Source organism: Epinephelus moara, chromosome 1 (assembly GCF_006386435.1).
Source record: "Epinephelus moara isolate mb chromosome 1, YSFRI_EMoa_1.0, whole genome shotgun sequence".
NCBI lineage: Eukaryota > Metazoa > Chordata > Actinopteri > Perciformes > Serranidae > Epinephelus > Epinephelus moara.
In genome coordinates, this window is record NC_065506.1 from 28313754 (window position 1) to 28340127 (window position 26374).

The following is a 26374-nucleotide window of genomic DNA, read 5'->3' on the forward strand; positions in this document are numbered from 1 at the left end:
TAATTAATATTAATATTAATAATTAATATTACCTACAGGCTATTAAACATTATTCCACTCACATGACATGCAGGACAATTAATGATGGGCAAATGTGTTTGTATGTTTGTGTGTGTGTGTATGTGTGTGTGTGTGTGTGCGCATGCCTGCGTGCGTGGTGTTATATCAACACGTGTGGTTCTGGACATGAGCAGCTGCACATTTAACAGCCACACATCACCGACAGTCCGCTGAACAACGCAACAGGTTGTGAATGAAATAAACTTAATTACAACATGACAGTCTTGCACGAAATATCATTAACGTTACTCTTTATAGTCACGTAGGCATGTGAATTACAGCGTTTCATTGCAAAGAATGCATGTAACGGGTACACTTGCGCTGTTCCTCCGCCATCTCGTTCAAATGAGCCAGACGTAGGGGGCGGGTATTTATAGGTCAGGGCCTCAAGCTGAAAAAGACTTCCTGTTAGGAACCTCTCGTGTTACCTTACTCATCACACCTAACAGATCCCTCCTAATGCCTAACGCTAACTCCTTACTGGCAGGAATAAGAGACATGAGACGGCCTTAAAGATGGCGGACCCCGAACGACTTCCGGTTCAAGTAAGGAGTTAGGAGTTAGCAGTATAAAATTAAGAGACTTTGGACGTACCCCTTGTGTTTAGAGTGAAGAGAAGTTGCTGTACCCCTAAGTTGGGATGTGTTGGTACTGTCTTGTCGTGTTGGTAAAAATGAAACAAAGAGGAAGAACCAAATGTTGTAGCCCACAGCCCAAACTGGGGAACACCAACAATCAGAGGGTAACAAAGAAAAGAGGGTTACAATTACGCAAAATTTGTTTCAGTTATCACCTGACACGCCTAGGCCTCCATAGCCAATATGGGGAACGTTTCATACTCAGTTTCTGTATCCCTACGTTTACCTTTGGAGATACTCCACCTGTAAGGGGAAGTCTCCTGCCTTATCTCTCCCCTTTTGCTGTTGTACTCCATGGAGAGGTAAGCAACATCACTCTTGTAGTAATATCTGTGTTTTAGTGCCCTTAAGCTGTTTATAAGTTAGTTTTTCATCTTAAACTTATTGTATAATATGCTAACATATTCTGGTGTCACTTAATTTGTGTATAGTGGATCGAATTATGTGGTCGTAATTGAAGGAGGATTTTGTATTTGTCTCTTGCTGTCAGTCAGATAAAGACGGAGATCACCTCCAGAGACATCCATGGTCTGGATCTCTTCATATCAACACAACACAGACAACACTAGAGTCCACCAGTTACACAGAGTAAGGCATCCTATTTGGTTTATTCTGTTTGAAGTCTAACAAGCTTATCGATCTAAATAATCAATTTCAAGTTAAAATTTAAATAGATATGTCGATAATATATAAATAGATTAGTTAGATGCCTGAATGGATAAATGTATTGGACTGTTATACCTCCTTTTTATAAAGATCAATCATGAATTTAAAGAAGACCATTTATTCCTGATGAGGGAAGCCTTCAACCGAATTAAAGCGCTGAGGGCTGTTCTCTTGTCAGAAGCGCTGTACATTAACTAACTGCTCCTTTACATGCAAGCATTAATCATACTAATCATTTCAATGAATATGTATGAAGTGACGTTTAAGTGAGTCTTTGCTTTCAGAGCTCATGGCCTGCCAGCATCGCCACCACAGCAGAAACTGATTGCTCCCTCGCAGCAACAGAGAGCCAAAATATACAGAGGGAGACGTCAGAGAGGGAGCTTCTCCACCTTTGCATCTGATGTTGGAGCTACAGTAGACGACAAGGTCACCCGCTATAATGGCTCCAAACATTTCCATGAGGACAAATGGGCTGCAGATTCAGGGACAATGTCAAATCAAAAACACATTCAAAAATCTGAAACAACAATGGAGACATGCTGCACATGAAAAAAAACGTGCTGCCAAAGCCAAAACAAAATACAAAAATACAGAGGCGATGCATTCAATTCAAGAACACATACATTCTGAAAATAAATGCAACAGAAAAACACTGCATACGCAGTCAACACCACATTCGTTTTCCAGGCCACCATACAGATCCTATTTGTCAGCAACATTACAAGAGGTGCAACTTCACACCACAGCAGCAGGTCAACCGGTTTTCACCGTTTCCCCAGACGATGGGAGAGTTTTTCTTTTTAACTGCAGAGGAAGGATTGGACTGACAAGCTGGCTGCCTCTCTGAACTCTACCTGACTCTGACTCTGACTCTAAACTTCACCTCAGTGGATCCCGAAGCACACGCAAACATTTCCCTCCTTACCTCATCTGTTCACTGATCTCTCCTCTGTCTGTCCACTATATTCACTCATCATTTATTTGTCACATTAAATCATACAAGTTACAACTCCCAAAACGTAGGCATTAGCTGAGCAGCTATGATTCTGTAAAATAAACTGACAAGTTATTTTATGACCACATTAAAAAGTCAGTGTAAAGTCTGGCATTAGGTGTAGATCATTATTCATATCGTGTTCTCTCAGCCTGTGTTTTTGTGCCTGTCTGGCTTTTAATTTGTTACCTTCAATCACCTTAATCAACCCGGTTGTTTTAATACTACAGAATCTGCATTTAATTGCAGTTCTTTGAGTTCAGTTCCTCAGGAGGCAATTTGCAGAGGCACACAGAGCAGTGCAGTAACGCAGCTTTGGGGAAATTTGTCCATTATCTTTAATCTTAATACTTATGGAAAAACGTTGCAGGAGTTTAGTATTATCAGGCAGTACGTTTTAAAGCAGAGTTTGCTCCCTGCACTGCAGCTATTTGGCTGTTTACACCCATCCCTAGGATTCATTATTGTGACCCCCACTGTGTGCTGTAATTGGCTAGTGCTAATCACATTGACATGTTGAGGTCAGCAGCTGTCAGGATTAGGGCAAAGAGGTCATTGTTAGAGGTAGTGCTAGCCAGTCTGGGGGTATTCTCTGAGATTAAGTTGCAAGTTTTATTCACAAATAATGCATTTAATCATTTACACAATAAAAGCTAAGGTACAACCTCTATTGAACCTGCGAGATGCTGAGAAGCTTGTCCATGCTTTGTTTCCAGTCGTCTTGACAACTGCAACACCCTACATACCAACCAACTCAAAACTGCCATTGCAAAACTACAGACCATTCAGTATGCTGCTGCTAGGGTTTTAACAAAAACTAAAAAGAGAGACTGGCTCCCAGTATCTTTTAGAATTGATTTTAAAACCCTTCTATTGGTTCTTAAAGGGATAGAGCACCCAAAAATGCCATTATCAGCCATTATTTACTCACCCTCATGCCGAGGGAGACTTAGGTGAAGTTTTAGAGTCCTCACATCACTTCCGGAGATCCAAGGGGAGAGGGGTAGCAACACAACTCCACCTAATGGAGGCTTATGGCTCTCCAGATTCAAACGTCCAAAAACACATAATTGAAACCACAAAATATCTCCATACTGCTCGTCCGTAGTGATCCAAGTGTCCTGAAGCTCCGACATAGCGAAAGCACGTGAACACACATGAACGCGGTGCCCATGTCTCACGGTCTCGCGCAAGAGCGCACATGTGAGCACGGTGCACAGAGAAGCAGTCAGAGCTGCAGGCTACAATGAGGCTAAAAACAGAGATCAAATGACGTTTTTCCAAACAACTTTTTATGTCGGGGCTTCAGGACACTTGGATCACTACGGACGAGCAGTATGGAGATATTTTGTGGTTTCAATTATGTGATTTTGGACGTTTGAATCTGGGGCGCCGTAAGCCTCCATTAGGTGGAGTTGTGTTGCTACCCCCTCTCCCCTTGGATCTCTGCAAGTGTTGTGAGGACTCTAAAACTTCACCTGAGCATCCCTCTGCATATGGGTGAGTAGATAATGGCTGAATTTTCATTTTTGGGTGCACTATCCCTTTAAGGCTCTTGATGGCATTGCCCCCTCCTATAGAATAGACTCCCTATCACCTTATGTCCCTCTACGAACCCTGATATCCTCCACAGCTGCTCTTTTAACTGTTCCCAATGTCACTACAAAAACCTTTGCTTCTTTTAGCTACTACGCCCCAAAAATATGGAACACCCTGCCTTTAAATATCAGACTTGCTGGCTCAGTGGACAGTTTCAAACGATGACTCAAAACATATCTTTTTAATTAATATAGCCTATAACTAGCAGCTATCTCTGTTAATATGTATGTTTTTCAATTATTTAATTAATTGACTGATTAATGAATTTTTTTCTTTCATTTCTCCTTGAATGTGTGGTATAGTTGTACGGTTTTATTTCGTTGCTGTTTGACTCCGTCACTGAATTGTAAAGCTTTGTGCTGCATTCTGTGCATGAAAGGTGCTATTAAACAAAGTTCATTCATTCATTGATTTATGAGAACAAAAAACACACAATTACACTGCCAGAAAGTCAAGTGGTGTATAAAGAGTGACATAATCCATGGAGGGAGTAAAAGGTGGTGGGTGAATGTTTCAAGCACAGGACATCCACATTCATACATGAGTCGATGTTCACTTATTATTTTCAGATTTTAGGATGTATAAAGTGGATGAATAGCTGAATAGACCCGTTTGTGTTTAAGTCATATTTCCACATTGCTAGGACACCCATGAATATACCTGTATGTAAATAGCCACACTAGCTATTCCACCCTGTGTGCAAACAGCATTGTTGGCTACTGACATCTGGGTGCAGACAGCATCTGCCATTTTAAAATTATGTGATTTTGTTTTGCATTAGTTAAACTTTTCCTGGAGGACATCTGAGGACAGGTGAAAAATAGAGTAAAGGTAAATGCCAAGTCCTGCTTAGGTGCTACTAATGATGGCCAAAGTACATTTCTTACTCAGGAAACATCTGACATTTACAATTAGCTTACCCAACACCTGGATAAAAGACGCACAGAGAGGTATAAGGTGTTGACCTGGTTAGGTTGTTTGAGATTTTTAAATCCATCAAGTCTAATATCACAAAATGCCACACAGGATTTTAACAGTTGGGGCCACAGCTACAAATGATCTCAGGAGGTGTCGCAGCATAGACTAAAGCCTGGAGGCTTTGTTTGGTATCTGTGGTTACTACAGAAACAGGTGGACAGTGACTAAGCTATGAACTGCACAACATAATGACAGCAGTGCTGCAGAGGGATTGTTGAGCTGGAGAGTCTGGAGGTCTGATGAATAAGACATGACAGGCCTCATCACCACAAACAACGACAGGTTGGAAATTGTGTTTTTCATCCAGGTTTGCAAAGGTGAAATAGTCCACAAGCACGCCACAACAACAACAACATGTTGTAGTAGTCTCCTGCCTGTACTGCAGCAGTTACCAGTATCAAGCCTGCTTTTCCAGGCTCATCTCTCTTCATAATGCTGTGTAATAGTTACCTTTGCAATCCAAAGCCTGAATGTTTGCACTAGCACAGGCACAGCATTAGAAAAAAGGTATTGTCTTCAAACTAAGGCTGACACCATGTTACACATTTCTGAGGATGGGAAGGAATCTGAAAAGGTAGAGCCAAAATACTGCACTCTGAATAACAATTATGTGTATGCTCCTTATTCACAGATCATTTTAAAAGGATACTTTGCCAATTTCCACCAGCTTTGTATTATAACAATGTGGCTAGTATGTGTAAATGAGTTGTGGTAAACCTCCCTTCATCTCACCAGCACCCAGATCTCTTTGATCATCTATCAACTCAAATCAGCTGGATGACATTTGCTGGCTCTTCAGGCTGTTGCTTGAACTACAAATTTTATTTCAGCAATTTTGTATGCTCACAGACACAAAGATTATAAAAGTGATTGAAGGAGAGACTTGCCCCTTGCTCTCGCGCTCTCAAACTCAGACCAAACTGTAAAACTAGGCAGTGTTGATGAAATATAAACCAAAGCCCTTTTTAAAACAGGAATTGTGCAAATTTGCAGGAAAGCCCAATCAGTCTTTTTTCAGCCTTGGCAGTATAAAAACAAAATCGGGGAGTGCAGCAAAATGCCGCCTGCCTACTTTTGTTTATACAGAATGCGCCTTTTTCGGGGCAATGGGGAGCGTGAGCAGGTAACAAAACGTGTAGCTCAGCGTGTGACGTAAACAGTGACGTGGGAGGGAAGCCACAGCTGGTCAGTCCTGCGGCAATTCTCTCACAAGTCGGCCCGTTCCTCACCATTCCCATCATCTGACGGTTAATGGCCTCTTCGTTTGCGAGGGCAAGGAGGGCGCGCAATTCCTTGTCTCCCCAGTTGCTCATGTCTGTCAGGTTTGCGTTTCTCTCTTGCTACTAGTACTAGCTGCTCGCTAATTCCTGCTATCAGCTGTATCCTGTTTATCCACCGCCAGTGGCTCGCATGTGCGGCATCATCAACAGCTCCTCCCACAAGTCATCAACAGCCCCTCCCGTGGCAGAAGGCCGCCTCGGTCTTTTTAATCTAAAAGGGTTCCGCCAATATGATTACCCTACGTGGCGGAAAATTGGGCGCCTCGAATCAACTCGCCAATCCGGCTCTGTGTATCTAAACGCTTGCAGCCTGCCGGCAAAACGGCCCAACATTCGCCGAAAATCTGGCAGTGTAAAAGGGGCTCAAGATAATGTGACTGTATTTCCTGATCCTCGCCTAAACCAGTGGTTCCCAACTGGTGGGTCCCAAAAGTGGGTCATGGGTCCATCCTGAACGGGCCGCAAATGACTCGCAAACATGTCGAGTTTGTAAAAACACACTTTATTTTTAAGTACAGTGAATTTCCCGCACAGAGCTTTTATTCTGAAGTGCTGTTTCCTGCTGTAGAGTGAGTGACTCACGGGCAGCTACTTGACAGAGGCAGCAAGCTAGCTCGACATCATGGCCAAATGCAACTATGATGCTGAATGTGTTAAACTGTGTGGACCTTGAACTGATGACTAAGGACAAATCTGGACCCTGTGGCTGGACCAGTTGGGAACTCACTGCCCTAAACTGTTTTCAGAAACATATTTTAGCATACAGTTTAATGTAATCCAGGATTGTTTGTTACCAACTAGCCACCACATTGCTTTGAGTCGAAATAGCCAATCTTTGGATACATCACCCACCATCGGGAGTGTTTATTGGTCCGTGGCGGTGCAGTGCATTCTAGTAACGGTAGATTTTCTACCTCTTGAGCAACAGTCCATTTTCTCTGTTTTCTCTGGTCATGCAGCACCAATGTCAAATGTATTTGCATCTCTCTACTGCATAGACAGCCAAGTATTATGAAAAGACCTTCTTTCCATCGGTGAGATGCCTCTTAAAGACGGTACACAGAGTATGAATGATTCAAGACGTACCAGTGAGAGTCAGACAGTGAAGGGCAGTGGCTCTGTTTATTAAAAATGTCTAGAGGAGAAATCATGTTCTTAGTCAGCGTCTTGTGGATTAGGACTTTTGCTGCAGTGACTGAATAATACCCTGCCTCAGTCGGTAAAACACACACTTAACATTTTTGCTACACAAGTAACACCACCTAAAGATGGTGCTTGTTGTTCCATCTAATACTTTGGTTCGCAGCAAATATCTCTACAAACTCTAATCAGACTGTCATGACAACCACATTCAACTTTCATTCTCTGCTCTGCTTCTGGCTCAGTTTTATTTCATTATTATTTTTTCAACTATTAGAAATGTGGGGGGGGGGGGGGGGGGGGTTCATAATGGCCCTGACAGTCTTCTTGGATGGAGACAGATGAATCTATCTCAAACCATTTATTTGGTTGCAATTTTCACTAAGGTACATGGTTCTTTTATGACTCAACTTTAAAGCCACCCACAATAGCCCCAAACACATGATGGATTCCCACTTCAGGAGCTTGCAGCGATTAGTGTGTATGACTTTGTGTGTAGCTGACTACCAGTGTTACAAATGCACTCGTGGAGGAGGGTCTCTTACAAATCTGGTACTTAGGACTGGTTCGGTTTATAAATAGCAAAATGCATTATTCTGTATATACTGCAAATTAATGCCAGAATCCAGTCAGGTTACAGCTTCTGCAAGGCAATAGAGAGGGGATACACAGATGCAGACTGAATGTCAACAGCTCTTGCTGGTGCCAATTCACACCAGCACCACGAGCTGAACAGACACGAGCACACCTCGGATCTCACCTGAACCACATTCATGCATAGTAGCTATTCAGATACACAGAACAAAACAACAGTCTATGAAATCACTTCACAACCATATTCAAGGCAACTTCTTGCTGCATGTCTAAATTAATTGTTTAATGTTTTATGCTGCGTTCACAAGCAGATGGAGAAAAAAACCTTTTCGGACGGCACAGGAAAAACAAACTACCAGTCCGATGAAATGGCGGGGCGGTAAAACGAAACATGCATGATGATATGTTGCAATGGGGATTTTGAATTGTTTACAAAGAATGGAATACAATATATGAAATTAAATTTTTCTTGTAATGTCCAGAAGTTGTCCAGATTGTGTGTTCACCTTGTGTGTGGAAATACCCTAAAATTCAGATGTTAATTCCATCGTGGATGGTTAAAATATCTTAACTTTGAAAGGCAGTGCCATCTTTTGTTACTATTGCCAGTATTCTCTGCCAGATTTTGCGGTCATGGTCACGTCTCCTAAAATAATATCCAGATTGCCGTCTACTTTCTCCCTAATTTCATGTGAACGCAGCATCATTGTCAGGAGGTAATTCAAGTTAGCGGCACAGATTCCAAATGATCACAGCTGAAATTCTAAGACATTAAGACAGGCTAAGGCCACTGAATAAACAATGCAAAGCCTCCCAACAAACACAGACTGAGACGTCTTTCACACCAAGCCAGCAAAGTCTAGAAACACTGTTTACATGTGAATGCAATGTGCATCCTCACTATAACATGTCAGGTCTTTTTTGAAAGATTTACATCGACAGTAAAATATTGTAACAGTAGGAAAACTGTAAATAACGCACATCAGTCACAGCCCAGTTATTCTGCCGAGTCTGAGCAGGTTAAACCCTACATCCTTCGACAGTGTCTTACATCATTGTTTTCCAAAACCTATGTTTTTTCCTGTCCTTACTAAGAAACTGGCGGCGTCACAATATACCAGTATTGACGATAACTGTGATATTTAAAAATAAAATACTGATATCGTGTTTATGATACACAGATGATTGTAATGTGTCAATAATCCAGTGCCTCTTAAATCTTTTCTTTTCTTTTCTAACGGGCTGCCTTTTTGCTATCCATTAAGTGCAACTGCTGAGTTAAAGATGCATTTGATTTAATGCATTACTTTCCATAGATAATAAAGTGACTGTGAATATTTTTTGCAATCAACATGTGGTGAAAATCTTATAGTATGCCAGGACTATAAACCCCAATCACTGTTATTAGATTTAGCCACTTTGGAGACTGTTTTTGGGGCATGAAAAATGCCAGCTTCGTGTGTAAGGAGGGCTAAATCATGATTTTTATTTATTTATTTATTTTTTTTATATACTTTATTAATGACACAGATACTGTGAGAAAAGATGTTCTCTTGTCTTTATGCTCTGCCTGTCTGGCTTCAATACTAGCCTTGAGCTTTTGTGCAACTAGTGAGGAGATTGACACCTAATCTAATTCGAAGACATATTTATAAACAGAATAAAACACAAGCTCTGGGGTGAAATTAAAATTAAATAAAGAAGGATGAGAAATTAAGGGGAAACTTAGCATGTTTAAGTTCCACTGCTTTCTCTATTTCTATACCTGTTTATCCTGTGCAGTGTTGAACATACAGTGCACACAAGGAAGTTCTGACTAATCCTTGTCTTTGATTTAAGACATGATCACTGTGTACTGAGCTCCGAAGGCTCTGAATTGTATCTTGTCAGCCCACCTTGCCCCTCCATCTCTAGGATGCAGTGTTTACTGAGTGGGTGCCAGGACACAGTGTGATTGTACATCCTGTAGGTCCAAATACGAACAGACTCCACCATGAATTGCAGTGCCTGCAAAAACACATCAGCAAGATATGGTTGTACTCTAAACTGTAGAGGTCTTATGAGTATGACTAAGCTTTTTCACTGATCTGACACTGTGAATTCAAGATACATATAGTCAAACCCACAGCTGCACCTTACCCTCAAACAAATGTCACACCTACACACCTACAGTTTTGATTTCATTATGTTCAACAGATGTTTACCGAGCACAAATACACAATAACTGTGACCAGGGTCATGCGTTCATGCATTCAAACACACAACCTCATTAAGACATGTCAGGTCAATGACACCTCCCTATAGCAACCAGTTTATGAGCTAAGAAAAAAGACGTGACAAAATGGTGTGGTGCGTTTAATCGATGAGCATGGATACAAACACGCACCACATCCCAAGGCAAAAACCATGGCTGCTAAAGGGTGTAGAACATTTTGTGGACCGGAAGTTCAACATGGAGTTTCTTTGCTGCATTACGCTGATGACATCTGTTTGGCAACCCAAGCTACTGACCTGGCCTCTTTGGAGCAGGTGCTCAGTGAGGACCTTGCAAAACTGGACCAGTACTGCAAAGCCTGGCGCCTACAACCAAGCCCAGCAAAAACAGTCTCTAGTGTTTTCCATCTTCGAAACTCAGAAGCTGCCAAACAATTGGACATCAGACAGAGTGGACATCAGCTCAGACAAGCCCCTAATCCAACATAACTGGGAGTGACTCTGGACAGGACACTGTCATTCAAGGAACACCTTAAAGGAACGGCAGTAAAGGTGAAATCCAGAAACAACCTCCTCTGCAAACTTGCAGGTGCAAAATGGGGTGCAGCAGCCCCCACACTGAACACCTCAGCTTTGGCCCTGTCATATTCTGCAGCAGAATACTGTGCCCCTGTCTGGTCCAGATCACCCCACACACACCACATAGACACGCAACTTAACACCACTATGCGAATCATAACTGGGACTATTCGTTCAACACCACTCCCCTGGCTCCCTGTCCTATCTAACATATCCCCCCCAACATCAGACAAACTGAACTCACCTATTGGATGCTCCAAAAGGTCAAAGACTCCCCCTATTTACCAATCCACGCCGACATCTTCAACCCACCACCTGCTCGCCTCCGATCTAGACGTCCAATTTGGAAGGACCCCCCACCCACTGACTTTGATGCCCTGTCTGCCTGGGTGACTGAATGGGAATCTAAAGACATCCCAAACAAACATCTAGTGTCAGACCCGACTCAACCAGTCCCTGGCACCAACCTCCCAAGGAGACAGTGGTCCACCTTGAACAGATTTAGGACTGGTCAAGGTCCCCGCTTGGCCAGCCTTTACAGATGGAGGAGCAGCCTGAGCTGTAACTTGATGTAACTGTCAAGTATCAGCTGAAGCAACTCATTTTGCTGGCAGTCTTTATCAGCTATTGGTAATTCCATGAGTTGGTAAAACGAACAATGAAACATGGCTAATGAACTCACTTTGCTGAGCAGTCAGCACTCATCTTAAATGAGACTACCAGCTCCATCCCCATGGTTTTAGCTAGGGAATGTCACAAGGATGTTTTAAGCTGTTCAGAGCCCAACAAAAATATATATTGTATGGTTGGATTTCTACTCTGAATGTACTCATAAATCATAAGCAAAATTTGTATTATTTATGTTCTTGGTTTTTTTTGTCCATTCCAATGGACAGAGAATCTGAATGCGAGACATCACCTAGTAGTAAAATTGACAATAAATGATCTTAACAAACAATTTTTCCTACAAAAAACATGAGTTAACTTATCTTTCATGAATATTTTAGTTGTATAACTGAATAAAGTGATGCTGTAAAACACATTATATATGTATATATTTTGTATTGCATTTGTCATCACGACCAAAATATCCTCAATCTCTGAAGTATCTGGAGAAAACAGTGTGTTCAAAACCTCCTGAGATGAATGTTCTGTGTGCATAATCAACAGGATGCATAATGAGCTGATTTTATCATGAGAATCAGAATTAGTATTTCCCAGTTTACTCTCAGGTGACATTCAGATCCACCGTCCATTCCAATGGACAGATGTTTTTGAAAAAGCCTTGAGTAAAACCTATAAATCTTTCATAAGATATTTTTCCATGTATAAGTAATATAGCATCTCGTCTTAACTTTAAACAGTTTAAACACAGATTATGTACTTTAATAATGTGATTAATAGATTAAATGTGACTTGCCTTTTCTCCTTTCTCACAGTCCGCCATGCTTGTTAAAGAAGGGAAAGTGGCTCAACTGCAGTCCACTTTAGATGATGTGGAACACTGTGATTGGGTTACAGACATCCAGTCAAATAAGTATGTGCATTTAGGTGGAGTCAGGTGGCAGTAATCATAGATCTAGACATCCTAGAAAAGTTATGTGCATTGGAATGGACGGGGATCTTAACAGGCTAAGCTTGTGCTACTTTGGTACAAATTTTCTCATTTTACAGGTAAACAGTACACTAAAATATGTTTCTGAAAACATTTGAGATGAGAAATAAACTCTTGATTTGAGCGCTGCTTAATTTGACAGTTTGTCCCAGCTGACAAGCAGTGGTTGACATGATTGACAGCTGCGTGACAGACTCCTCAGCTCTGGTCTGTTGTTTTCCGTGACGATCTGCCTCATATTATACTGTGTGTAAGCAGTGACAGCTTTAGCAAATATGACAAGAAGTTATTTTCATAACCAACTGTAGCTTTAAAGGCTCAAAGCAGCCACACAGGTGCTCTTTCTCATTGTGTCTGATGAGCTCTCTGCTCAGGTTGACACTGGGTGAAGCAGTGCTGGAATTACCTGAGGCCCCCAAAGTCATGAACCAATATGAAACATAAAGGTGTGGCCTCTGCTACCCTAACAGGAGATATAACAATAATAGAAGGGACAGATGCCATTTTTTCTGCCCCTTAGAGAATCTGTGCCGCCACTGGAGACGTATCTGCTCTTTGACAAGGTACGACGTATGCAAACCTCCTTTATGTTACAAATGAGCTGCCAAAAAATACAGACAAGAAGAAACAACAACCAGCATCACCTGCACAGATCTCACAAGGAATTGTTATTTTTCATTCAATAAAGCCCCTCTCACACTTGACAAAAACAACACTAACACCCACGAACAGCTAGCTTTTGTCTCTAGTGGGAAAGGTCACAACTGGCATTCGTGCCCAGAACAGATAACTCTGCAGTAGTCACTGGTATTCATCAACACCAGCTCTGATCGACTTCAAACGCCAGTGACAGAAACATGTCAACCGGGTAGACGTGATAATTTTACACCCTTTGTGGGCGTGATGTAATGACTCACAGCCACAAATTTCATCCAACTCTTTCCATGTAGCACTCAAACATTGTTCTATGTTAGTTGGCACTGAATTTAAAAGAGTAACCTGGTCTCATTCTGAAGTCATCGAAATCTGGCCCCTTGGGCAGTGACTTGCGGCGTCAGACATGTCAGACACGGCGTCAGACACTGACGAAAAAAGACGTCCTTTAATGTCAGCATGATACGCAGTTGGTTGCTGTTAAAGTTTAACGGCGCTCGGAAGTGTCAGGGGGAAACACAGCGGGACAAGAATGGCAAATGGACCTGCATTTGTTATCCGACCACTCAAAGCGCTTCTCCACTATGAGTCACATTCACCCATTCACACACACACATTCATACACCGGTGGCTGAGGCTGCCATACAAGGTGCCACCTGCTACTCAGTTTTTAACACACTCACACACCAATGGAAGCATCATCGAGAGCAATTTGGGGGTTCAGTATCTTGCTCAAGGATACTTCCGACACTTCGCCGGGGATCGACACGCTGATCTTCCGATTGGTGGACGAACCGCTCTACCTCTGAGCCACAGAATGACAGGTAAGGCAGCGAAAGTCCAAGTGGAAGGGGTGGTGGATGGGTCCAACAAACATCAACTTTCAGGAAAGCGGTGTTGCATCCCGTAAGGTTATAAAGCCAAACTCTTTTTTCCTGAACCTAACCATGTGCGTTTGTTGCACGTAGTGTGTTTATTTTGATAGAGACTGTATGTAAACGTTAAATTTCCTGTGAAAGAACACAATGCTTGTAAAAGGCATAACTCTGTACCAGAACGCCAACAACCAACGCACCCAGGGTACCTTGCACGTCGCATCTGGATGTTGAAGTTCCATGACCAAACGCCAATATGTGACATGGTCGATGTGAGAATGCATTGAAGAGAGACTGATTAAGTAAGAGATATAATAAAGATGTAACCATGTTACATTTTCGGTGGCCTCCATGCTGGTTCCTACTGTTTATTAACCTGTTGTCTTGCACGTTTGTGATGTTAAATGTTACACACAAGCAAGAAAAAACAGAAATGCATACTCATCTATTGCAGAGTCCTGAACAAGGCTCTAGTCTACTGGCAATGGGAAAGAAGTCTATCACCAATCCTTCATGGGTTTTCGTGCATGTACTCGCTAATTTTGGTGGACAAAGGGTATAAGATAAAGGCGTAAACCAGTGACCTCAATTTGACCCCTGTTGCTAATATCCTGTGCCTGTAAGAAAGTGTTATATTAACATTACAATTTGGTGTTCGTTGGATTGATTTTGGCCTCAAGATGGAGTTAATAATTCATTAAAATAGTCCGCTCTAATTTAATCGCCTCCAGTATGACTATCTCTCTGTGAAAGCTGCTCACCTACATTTGTGAAACACATACTGCAAAGTGAATTAATACCACAAGGTGTTATTGGTTTTCTGGGGGGAAAAATAACATATAATTTTGCTGTGAAAACAAACAACACTTAATGCACAGACTCTGGCATCTCTTACAGACCAAAGCTGCTTACACACAGTAAACATGATTTCAGTGAAATCTTAGGAGGGTAAGATACCACTGGCTCTACCGGCAGTCTCTTGGGATGTCCAAGCACAGATTCAGAATACCAATTATATTGTCCGAGCCAGCATTAACAGGGTTGTTAGGGTAAAACCTGCCCTATTGATGGAGCCTCTGCTGATCAATGATACAGCCACAGTATCTCCACAACCATCCACTGTGTTTCAAAATGTTGGCTGAGGAGGAAATTGGTCAGCTAATCAGGTACTGTATGTTTTGATATGTCTTATCTGGTGAAGTATTCCTACAGATATTTATGCTTTTGGGAGATGCATTTGTGCAGAAATGTGTTTCTTCATATTGGACATTACAGTGTTTCCTCCATGTAAGAGCCATTTTCCCAAGTCATGACTATTCAAACTGACTGACTCATTCACACTTATTTCTGACATTATGTTGATGACATCACACACAAAGTGGACATTTTGTCGTCCTCCTTCGCGATACTTATTTATCAAATGTCTCATAGATCACACCTCGGAAAACAATCCTCCACTTGCCTCTATTTTTAATCCCTTCCAAAAAAAATTGTTAAGAAATCCAGCTACTGTCAAGGACCGCCGTGACTCCATGTTTTTTAATCATCTGAGCTCCCTGTGTTCATACTCCACATGTCTCTTAGAATTTGTCCTAAAATGTGAGGTCTTGATCACAGTCACACTCCCTGCTGAGACGTATCCTGCCAACTTGCTGACTAATGAGTCCAGATCTGTGATTGAAGCACTTTAGCTTGTGTACACAGATATTCTGCCACTGTGCGGATGGGTATTGGACTACTGAGTAAATGAAAATTGTCACTTCTCTAGCACATGTAAGTTTCAGATAGATAGATAGATAGATAGATAGATAGATAGATAGATAGATGGAGTATTATGGAAAAGCAAAAGTACTATGAGAGACTCAGACAAATCTGTTCCTATTAATGTTGTGTTGTGGTGGGCTGTGTTGGATGATGGGAGATTTGTAAATACACCATTGACATACAGACACAGAGGGAAGCCAGCACACACACAGTATGATGCTTACAGGCTACTTACACACTCACATCACATCTCTGTTGTCCAAATCAGCACCTGTCACCAAACTGAGGGGGGAGTTCCCACCAATAAACCAAACGCAATAGACTTAAGATGAAAGCTGGCGTTTCAAACGTAGGCTCCACTTGTTATTATGGGGACAGCTCGCTTACCTGTCATAGCTCCACCTACTGTAAGACATGCTCCTGTTGCTGCTGACTCCCTCCATGTCTCCGGCGAACTGAGCGGACTGGACCGGGTGGTGAGACGGCCGAATGTGAGCGTGAAGCCTCCTCTCTCCGTCCTCACTGAACCCAAGCCAAACACGAACTAGAGGAGCCGAGTGAATGAGCAGCAGAGAGGCTGTGCGGAGACAAACGCTCTCCTATGGGCTATACCACCACAGAGAGGGGCGCGCGAGCTGTCAGCTCAGCTCACGGTGCGCGCGCGGATGCTGATTTATTTCATTCACGCGGACCCACACAACGCTGATTATTTTTTTTACTGGTAATTTCCCCACTGACTGTGTTAAAAGTCTGAGTTGACGCCACATCTCAATGGATTAAACTGTGGTTTGTGTATTTTGATTATTGGCATCTCGTGATTGTTTGATAGCCAATAGCAATTAACCTCCCCACTCATTTGCTGATCAATACAGAAAGGCAGATAGTAGCTGTGCTGTAGCCCACAAGCACTGTTCTGTCTGTTCATTTATTTTTCAAATGCTGAATCAAACTGTGTGTGGATGGGTGCACTCTGAAGAGGTAATTGGCCATGGATGTAATTTCATGTAAATTAGAAAAGGCCCAATTTTTGTATTTTCCACAGGATCAGGCTCACACACAGCTCCTTGCCTTGCTTACTGCATGCAGGTTAAGACTCGTCCTGCTTCTTCAGGATCACTAATTGGATGTCTGCACAACTGTGATTTTGTGCAAACATGGAGACACTTTAAAGTAACCTATCATTAAGTGAACCAATCCAGAGAGGGAAGATGAGAATGAGGGCAAAGGGCGTGCAGGAAATCCAATTGAGCCGCCATTTTAATACTCGATGAGTCCCAGTATCTGCTATTGAGTAGCTCTTAGTTAAGCTAACAAATGAACATAAAGGACACCAGAGCTGTGGAGGTCCTCCAACCCTCCCACACTTACCTTATTTTCTTTTGTCTATATTTAGGGGTCCAAGCAGCGACACCCGCTCAGCACATTATTCTTCTTTTGTGTTATTTCTATCTGCTAAAAGTGTCGATGCTGCAAAAAAGGCAACTCACCAACATTGGCAGGTGGGATGCAAATTCCACCCACTGGTTAGGTACGTGTTTTTCCAATAATTTCGAACAGAGCTTGGCTTTGAGTCAAAATATATTTTACCATTTCAGTCTCTCAGTTCCTCTGCATCTTTGCTTCAATGGTCTTCTGCTCTAAAAATGTCAAATTTTACGACTTTTTCCTCAATTTCCTCTAAATCCTATTTTTGAGAACCAGTCAGAGACCATTCATCCAGTTGCATTGAAACTTTGCCAGTGCAATCATCTACAGACATCACTGATCTAAAGATATCAAGGAAATATCCATTTAACAATCCTTTATACGGTTACGAAATTATCTTTTAAACCTGTCTTAATGTTCAATTTTACATAAATGCTCATAAATCAACATTGGCTTAAGTGATTGTAACCATACCTGGTGCACGTGTTCAGATGCTTCGTCCGAGCTCAAGATATTCTGCCACTTGGGGGCACCACAAAAAGTTTTTAATCCTCTATTCAGCTGCAGCGATTTGTACAAAATTCTGTTTGCACCATCTAAAGTCATCACTCTGTCAGTGCACAAAGTTTGGAAATGATTGCTTGAAGTGGGTGTGGCTTATTACAAGAAATATAATTTTCTAGACATTTCACATTCAAAACTTTAAAAAAAAATCATAATAATTGTTATTTGTTTTGTATGCACATTTTCTTTTTTTTATCTAATATTCAAAGAATTGTCACCAAAATATTTACCAATATACCAGTAGAATGATGTGTAATTTATTTATTTATTTTAAAATGTCTCCACAGATACTTTGACTATTGTAAGCAGTTTAAAATAAAAAAGATAAAAATACCATTTTTGCACATGTGGTACAGCGAGTAAGTTGCCTCCTGTGGCCTTACAGAGGTCCAGGGTTTGAATCCCACAGAAAGTGGCATCCTACAATTTTCACCAAAATCTTTGACGACACCTGAGGAAAGCAGTTTGATGTGTGCTATTTTTCTGGATTATATTCGAGCTGTTAAATTGTTGGGATTTTTTTAAGTTTGTGACCTCCCTCTCCACCTGCATCTGGGGAGTTGCTAACGAGGTGTGTGCACCCTCCTGTTTCTGCCCATCTCTCAAAACCTTCCAGACATGTGCTTATGTATTTTTCGTGCTTGTACAGTGCACATTTTGCAGGATAACTTTTAGTCTCGCCACCAGACAATCAGAGATCTCCGCCTTCTGATAAAGCGTCTAAAGACTGACTTGTGAGTCTAGATAACTTTTGACACTTCTCACGTAGAAGCAGTATTTGTGTATAAATTAATAATTCATTTCAATTCAATTTTATTTATAAAGCCCAATATCACAAATCACAATTTGCCTCACAGGGCTTTACAGCATACGACATCCCTCTGTCCTTATGACCCTCGCAGCAGATAAGGAAAAACTCCCCCAAAAAAACCTTTAACAGGGTAAAAAAAAATGGTAGAAACCTCAGGAAGAGCAAAATATACATAGACATGGAATACATTCCAGGTCTTTAACAAAGTAAAAATTCAGTACACTTATAATCATGTGAAACAACAAAGTAAAAATTCAGTACACTTATAATCATGTGAAACACATCTTCACTGAAGTATATAAGCTATATAAATTATTCTTATTCTATTATTATCATTTTTCAGTTTTAAAGAACACCAAGAGTTCCAAATAGCATCCAAATACTTGCATTCTGCTTTGGCCCTGGCTCAGTGCTGCTTACAACTTTAATATATTGCGTCTTTACCACAGCCAAGACTGGCGGATGTCTTTCTCTTTCTTAGGGGCGACTGTGGCTCAGGAGGTAGAGTGGGTCATTCACTAATCGGAAGATCAGCAGTTTGATCCCTGGCTCCTCCAGCCCGCATGTCAAAGTATTCTCAGGCAAGATACTGAACCCACATTGCTCCTGATGGCTGTTCCATCAGAGTCTGAGGGCATTTAAGCTGAGTAGCAGGTGGCACCTTGTATGGTACCCTCAGCCACCTGTGCATGTGCATGTGCATGTGTGAATGTGACATGTATTGTTAAAGCACTTTGAGTGGTTGGAAGACCAGACAGGTGCTTTACAAGTGCAGGTCCATCTGTTTAACATCTTTCCATGTTGACTTTTTTGAAGGAGCAAAAAGATATCAATTGCTGATAATGATAAGTGCATTTGGAACCGTTACTTGCTTTATACTTACTTATAATCACTAGCATTGTTACATACTAGATGCCAGGTGATATCTTTACACCCACAACACCAAAATTACTAAAACAGGTTACTGGATACCTTTGGTGTTTAATCTTAAAGGTCCAGTGTGGGGGATTAAGGGGCACCTATTGGCAAAAATTAAATACAATATTCATAACTATGGTTTCATCATTGTAAAATCACCTGAAAATAAGAATCACTGTGTTTTCATTACCTTAGCATGAGCTGTTTACTTCTATATACCGAGCAGGACCTCGTCCATGGAGCGGTTTCTACGATAGCCCAGAACGGACAAACCAAACACTGGCCGTAGATAGAGCCATTCATGTTTTTGCATCAGCCACCATAGTTCTCTGTCACACTGGGCACACAGGAGAAGTGTCAGTTCTTCAACCTCACCACTAGATGCCACTAAATCCTACACACTGTACCTCTAAATTCTAATTCTCGCTGTACATGCAAGGACTAGCTGGGATGCTATATACTCTCAGGACATGAGACCAGTTAGCCTGGAAGTTTGCAATTGCACAGTACCATCGCAGGCAATGATTAGATGTATGAAAGTCACAAAGGACATTCTGCCACCAGTAACAAAGGACTGAAAGCAAAGCACAGCTGTGGAGAGGGATGACATGCTCTGTCAGAAAAGAGAGAAGCCTCTTTTTCACAAGGAGAAAAGGGCTGTAAAAATCACACATATTGTCAAGGATAGCAGGGACATTACTCAGAGTGGCGAAGTTCTACGTGATGTGTTTACTGAACCATCGGAGTGCACTTTTAGAGGTTACTATTGATGGTTTGATCAGGGTGAAAATGATGTGAATCTCATGCTACGGACTTCATAGCCATCAGATATGAACATCTTTGGGAAATTTTGGACTGACGGTGATCTCCACCTCATCAAAACACATATTGAGGGAATATATTTTGGAGGAATATTGTTCATCTCTCTAACAGAGTTGTAGAAATATTCCAAGGAGCACTGACGCTGCTCTTGAGTGCCCATCATCATTACGAAAACTATATGTTGCATGTTCTTCTTTTGATTTGCCACCTGTTGAAATTTCTCCATGTTATGTGTTTATCTAGAGTGGTTGAAGCATTTAAGAACATTTCCTTGGTCAAAACAACCCCCTTGTGGTCAAATATGTGTATGCATGCATGCATCAGTGATGTCTGTCATCAGACTGTATACACTGTATACTTTCAGTGTTTACTTTTGCTCTCAAAGGCATTTATTTGGAAGAAGCAAGAGGTCTGTACGATGTTTGAGTGTCTGTGTGTTTAAATATATATACATATATATATAGATAGATAGATAGATAGATAGATATAGATATATTCACTCTGACATGCACAAAACAAATACAACCCAGAGAGAAAAATGCTGTTTGTGTGCAACTTAAACCAAAGTAGATCAATCTGGATCTATACTAACTGATAGTATTGTAAGGAGGTCATACAGAAGGAATTCTCCTTTGGAAATTCATTGTTTTCTGGGATATGAGAGGTCATATTGATTCTCTAACACCAGTCATGCTGTAAATATTATTGATTTCTCTAACACAAGGCTCCATATGGAAGCTTCAGGTCTGTGAAGCTTTTATTTTTTCATCTAAAAGAAAGATTCTCTACCCCATCTGGCTCAATGACAGATTTTATTTTAGCACCAAAAGCTAGACACAGGGCAAAAGACACTGATATGGAAGAAAAAGAAAGAACAGTATGATTTGGATGTACACTATAGGATTTGCAATAAGATGGGAAGTAGGTCTTTCAAATCTCAGTGATTATAATTCATTCATGTGGTTTTAAGCTCCTATGTAAAGACCAGAATCAATTCTAAACACCCTCTCCCACCTGACCTGGCATTTTACGCTCTGAGCGGGAGGTGAGCACCTCAAAGATAAATATATTCTCCACAACTAAGCCACAACAAGATATTACATTCTTGGTCACATCTGGGTGAATAAGCCAATTGTGTAAATTTGGGCCGACAGTCATCTTCAGTTTAAAATAATCAAGAGAATTAAATATTCCTCTTTACATATATACACAGCTATGCTGTGAATGTGTACTCACTTATAAACATATAAAAATACTTGTCAACTAGTTTGATAAGAAAATAATGTATAAAAGTAGAGTAGAAACATTTAATCAAGTCCATTACTTCCATCATCTGATTTTCATGTTGTTTATATTACAAGATGATGATGTGAAAAACAAACTGCAGTACTTCATTTATATGCCCGAACAGAAGTACACAAGTGGAGAGGGAAGGCAGAACAGTATATTGTGTCTGTGGCGATGAGAGCTCCACAGGTGGCAGGTCCGCTGAGTTCATGTCCCATTGGAGAACGGCTGTTTTATGATGTGCATCTCAATGCTTCCACTTATTTTCCAAGTGACAGATCATTTACGGGGGGGAGAAAGTTACGTAACAGAATAACTCAAGGACACAAAACAAAAACATTGCCACTGTGTTATTGGAATGATATAACAGTAATTTGATCTATATCATAGACTGAATGTTTGACAGAAAAGATGCATTACATCGGAATGATCTGAACTGAACTCTGAAAGCTTCTTGATTTGCAACAAGTGGATCTAAAAGTGAAATAGCGAGCGTACAGTGTTCAGTGTTTCGATCTGAAGTTATGTTAGTCGTCAAAGACACAGAATGTGCTACCAATAAATGCATCTACCGCTTCTTAGAAATCTGAGACAATGCATGACGTCCAATTCTGACTGAACCGCCACCTTTCAGTACATTGAGGAGACGGCAGAGGATAAGAATGCTTCAATCTATAAGACTTTTAAAAAAAAAAATCAAATACAGTAGACACTCCATATTTGGCAAATTGAGATGAAAGCAGGAACCACAGACGAAGAAGAAGAATCCACTGCAGAATGCCAGAAAGTTCTATCATTGTAGCTTTAAGGGCTGTCTAGGCTTTATATTTATATACATACTTATATATTCACTTTCATATATGTAAAACCAAACTCAACCTCACACACTGTACTGTGGTGATTTAATAGATCATTAGAAGTACACTTTGAAAATCACAACAAATGTCACATATGTACAGTAGCAGATTAGCACATGGGAGTAAAGGTGGATATGGCACAACATACACAAAGCTTCATAAGATAATCTCTCTGCTCTGGTCAGACACCGGAAAACTAAAGAAACTCATTAACATTCTGGATATATAGTTTTCATTCAATCTCGGTAGCAAGTACAAATGTCACTACAAGGCAAGAGAAGTCCTTCAGAGTACAAAACATTAATTTGTCAGGCTGATTTAGAAGGCAATGTTTAGTGTTGGGGACTCTCTCGTGTGAATTAGATTACGGCTGAAGGTAGAGTGGTGTTAAAATTTGGCATTGTCAGTTGTCCATAGTGATGTCCTGGGGACAGCAGTTCCTGGTCAGAGTATCTCAGAAAAGGCTGTCTGAAGTCATGCACGTGGAGAAGGCAGCGGTCAGTCATCCACTTAGGATGTGATGTCAGGCAGAGTGGGTGGGGTTGTAGAGAGTAGCTGCATGAGTTACAGTGATAAGGCCGACTCAGACGATCACACAATGGCAGCCGCTCTTGTCTTTCTCTTTCCTTGTAGGTTCTGGCGACGGTGGACATTCCTGTTCCTGGAATTTCCTGGGAGTTGGGAGAGAGCAGAACTATCATGACACACTGGACTTTTGCAAACTCTGGTTTTCCTTCCAAAATGCAGCAGCAAGACTCCTCACTGGTATCAGGAAGAGAGACCGTATCACCCTGATACTGGCCTCTTTTCACTGGTTACAAATGAAGAACAGAATTAATTTTAATTTTTTTGTTTGGTTTTGTTTTTTAAAGCGGTGCATGGGCACACTCCTGCTTACATCTCTGAACCGCTCATCCCCTATTCCACCTCCCAACCCCTCAGATCTGGTGACCAATCACTGCTCTCAATTCCACGTACCCAGTTAAAAACCAAAGGTGATCGAGCATTTTCAGTTGTTGGTCCTAAACTATGGAACAGTCTCATGAAACAGGCCTACATAATTGTATAGACAGTGATTGACAGGATGGATCACAAATGTGGGAGACCAGTGGCCCAGTGGTGTCAGCATCAAGTGAAGGAGAGCACTGTGTGCCCCTGACAGCTTTAACGTCTGCTGCCTCGCTGGTTTGACGCAGTTGTGCCTGATTACACATTTCCACCCATGTAGTCATGGATTGAAAACACAACTGCATTTACACTTGTGTTTAAAGCGGTCACAATGCGTCCTTTACCACCTCCGAAGGTGGTTTGGCCGATTGGATCACAATCCATCCTCAATTTTTGGGTGCATTTACTCCTGTACTGTCATGTGGTCAATCACTATCCGATTGCAAATATGATCACCCAAAACACATTTTACTGCCAGGTGTAAAGGGGGTCATAGGATAAAAAAAAATGATGTCATTTGTGGGGTTGTCCAATCTGTTTGAACAACACACTCACAGTCCTGATGACGCAGATCACCTGAGTTTTGTTAAACTTAATACATAATGCCAAAGGATGTTTTTTTTTTAATTCACAACTTGGTATCTGATTGTTGCTTATTTACTCATGATTAGGATCCATGTCTTTATTGGGGAGCTGACAGCAGATAAATGACAGTTAAAAAAATGGAAAGAGAAATACAGAAAAGGTCCCTGACAGGATGTACCCAGGAGCGTTGTGATTCATGGTCATTGATTTAATCCCTCGGCCACCAAGGTGTCACCAGGGCACCCTGAGTCGTGAATATTTCATGTTCCATATGAAAAAAGCCCTCACTGTATCCTGCATTATTTACGGTTTCAACAGAAGTGCATGAATGTTCATCTTTTCAGCCACTGTTACACCTTTGGAAAACAGCAAACCTGAGTCACTAAAAGATCTTCATGATGCCTTTATGAATCACCTACCTGATTACCCTAACCAGCTCGTGGAAAGCCTGGTCTACGTTCATACGGATTTTGGCTGAAGCCTCCATATATGTGACCTTCAATTGTCTAGCCAGCTGCTGGCCCTCTTCCTGGGTTACCTGCGGCAAAAGGAAGACATTTAGGTACAACACATGTAAAGCATCTTCCATAAACCCTAAAAATGAACAGGCATTTATGACACACTGAAACAAACTTCCTGAGGTTTCTGACAATTTTTGCCCCCATTAAAGAGTTTTTCCTTATCCGCTGTGAAGGTCAGAGGACAGAGGATGTTGTGTGCTGTAAAGCCCTCTGAGGCTAATTGTAATTTGTAATATTGGGCTTTATGAATAAAACTGAATTGTCATGACCTTGACATCCCTTTTGCTGCATCTAGTTTGTACTCCTCTAGCTAAGATCAGTTTAAATAAGTTGCTGTACATATTCAACATTGTTCACTGTATTAACTAATAATCCCTGCAGGAGCAAAGACTAATGGACCATTTACTGTAATACTGCTGTAGTACTAAATGCGTGCCACATACTTTAAGTGCATATGACACTGTATGAAGAATTCAGTGTGCACATGTTCAGACTTTCACATCCAAGTGAAAGTGACCCTTAATAACACTGAAAGAAGAACTTTGTTGTTTTCCTTTTCTCACCTATAAATATATCCAAGCAAAGTATTAAATATTTACATTTACGCCGCCACTTCTTATTTCCGACCTAACAAGGCTTCCTCCTGAGCCTTCACATTATCATCTACCATTTGTTCCAACACCACAATCGCTTTGTCCTCCATTACAGAAAAAGATGAAGCAATTTTTTGTATGCATGTCCTTCTTTTTAAAAATTGCATCTCATTTTGTGATTTCTCCAGTGTAAAGTTTATACACACTTAAATTAGTATGAATGCATGTGGGACGGCCTCTTTTTTTAAACAGCTGTGCAGAAAATCTGGACCTGAATAATGCAGAAGTAATTAGATCCAAAGCTCGACTCCCTGATGGCTACAGACCAGTTAACAAAAATGAGAAAATGTGAAGTACAAACCAGATAAAACCAGATTTTTCCACCGTTGATATAAGGAAATATGTACTAATGTGTTTGTCAAATGGCATAAAGTTGAAAAATCTATTTGTGGTAAATATACTATTACTTTAAGTGCTTTTATGTGTTATGTTTTTGGGCATCTGAGCTACCATCAAGCTAATTAGGTCATGTGTTGACAGCATAGATAGAATAAATAATAAGTAAAGAGCCAACACAAGCTAATTTCACATTAAGGCTTGAAATACTAAAGCTGATCTCAGTCAATAAAACCCATTGATAATGATTAGTTACTTGTGCCTGTAAGGCTTCTTCTCACCATGAGGGGGTGGTGTGGTTTCACTACAGGAAGTGACGATCGACTGCATACCAGCAGCATCAAATTCATCATTTCATCACACTCCCTTTTCTCTTCATCCATCCTCCCCTCCTGACACTACCATTTCTACAGCCTCTCTTATTCTTTCAGTCACATCCTGTTGTATCTTGGCAGCTTTGCTGCAGCTGCAGCGGTTGCTTCCACTTTCAAATATGCAAATGCGAGTCCCCCAGACTGCTTGATATCATCTCTTTGTTAGTCAGTGGGTTCAGATCTCTGCAATCTGTTGGACTTACTTGTCTCTGTAGTTCCAGATCTGCTTTGTTTCCTACAAGGATCATAGGGAATTCATCTCTGTCTTTAACTCTGAGAATCTGTCTTTGGAATTTGTAGATTTCTTCAAAGCTGTAAAACACATCACAGTGTTAGGTTGTATTTTCTGCACAAACAGGTTATATAGTGTTTTTACATGCAGATGCATTCATATAAAAAAGCACACGCGCCCGGCATCGCAGTGTTGCTAAATGACCCACCCATGCACACAAACACACCCTTCACCCAGAACTTGGGGTCACCGCCACTGTGGATCAGACTGGAGGGCTGAATGTGTTAGCCAAGAGAAAAAAGAAGGCAGCCACGCTATTACAGAAACATAAAATGTGTTTGTCTGAGGCTGGGCTCCGTGCACTGACCTGACCGTTGTCCCACTATAA

General features: G+C 41.1%; 2 protein-coding genes across 3 annotated transcripts in view; both read right to left on the reverse strand.

Moving 5' to 3' along the window:
• tub (TUB bipartite transcription factor) overlaps positions 1-16180 on the reverse strand; it is a 78158-nt gene extending 61978 nt beyond the window's left edge. For both annotated transcript variants that reach the window (XM_050050608.1, XM_050050597.1), the window contains exon 1: positions 16041-16180. In XM_050050608.1, the coding sequence (XP_049906565.1) occupies positions 16041-16096 (56 nt within the window). In that variant the 5' untranslated portion in view covers positions 16097-16180. The remainder of the gene's footprint in view (positions 1-16040) is intronic.
• Positions 16181-20986: 4806 nt separating this feature from the next.
• The window catches only part of rras2 (RAS related 2), a 39764-nt gene continuing 34376 nt past the window's right edge, over positions 20987-26374 (reverse strand). The window contains exons 4-6 of the mRNA XM_050050629.1: positions 25958-26066; positions 24290-24408; positions 20987-23008 (exon numbers count right to left, since the gene is read on the reverse strand). Of these exons, the coding sequence (XP_049906586.1) occupies positions 22921-23008; positions 24290-24408; positions 25958-26066 (316 nt within the window). The 3' untranslated portion in view covers positions 20987-22920. The remainder of the gene's footprint in view (positions 23009-24289; positions 24409-25957; positions 26067-26374) is intronic.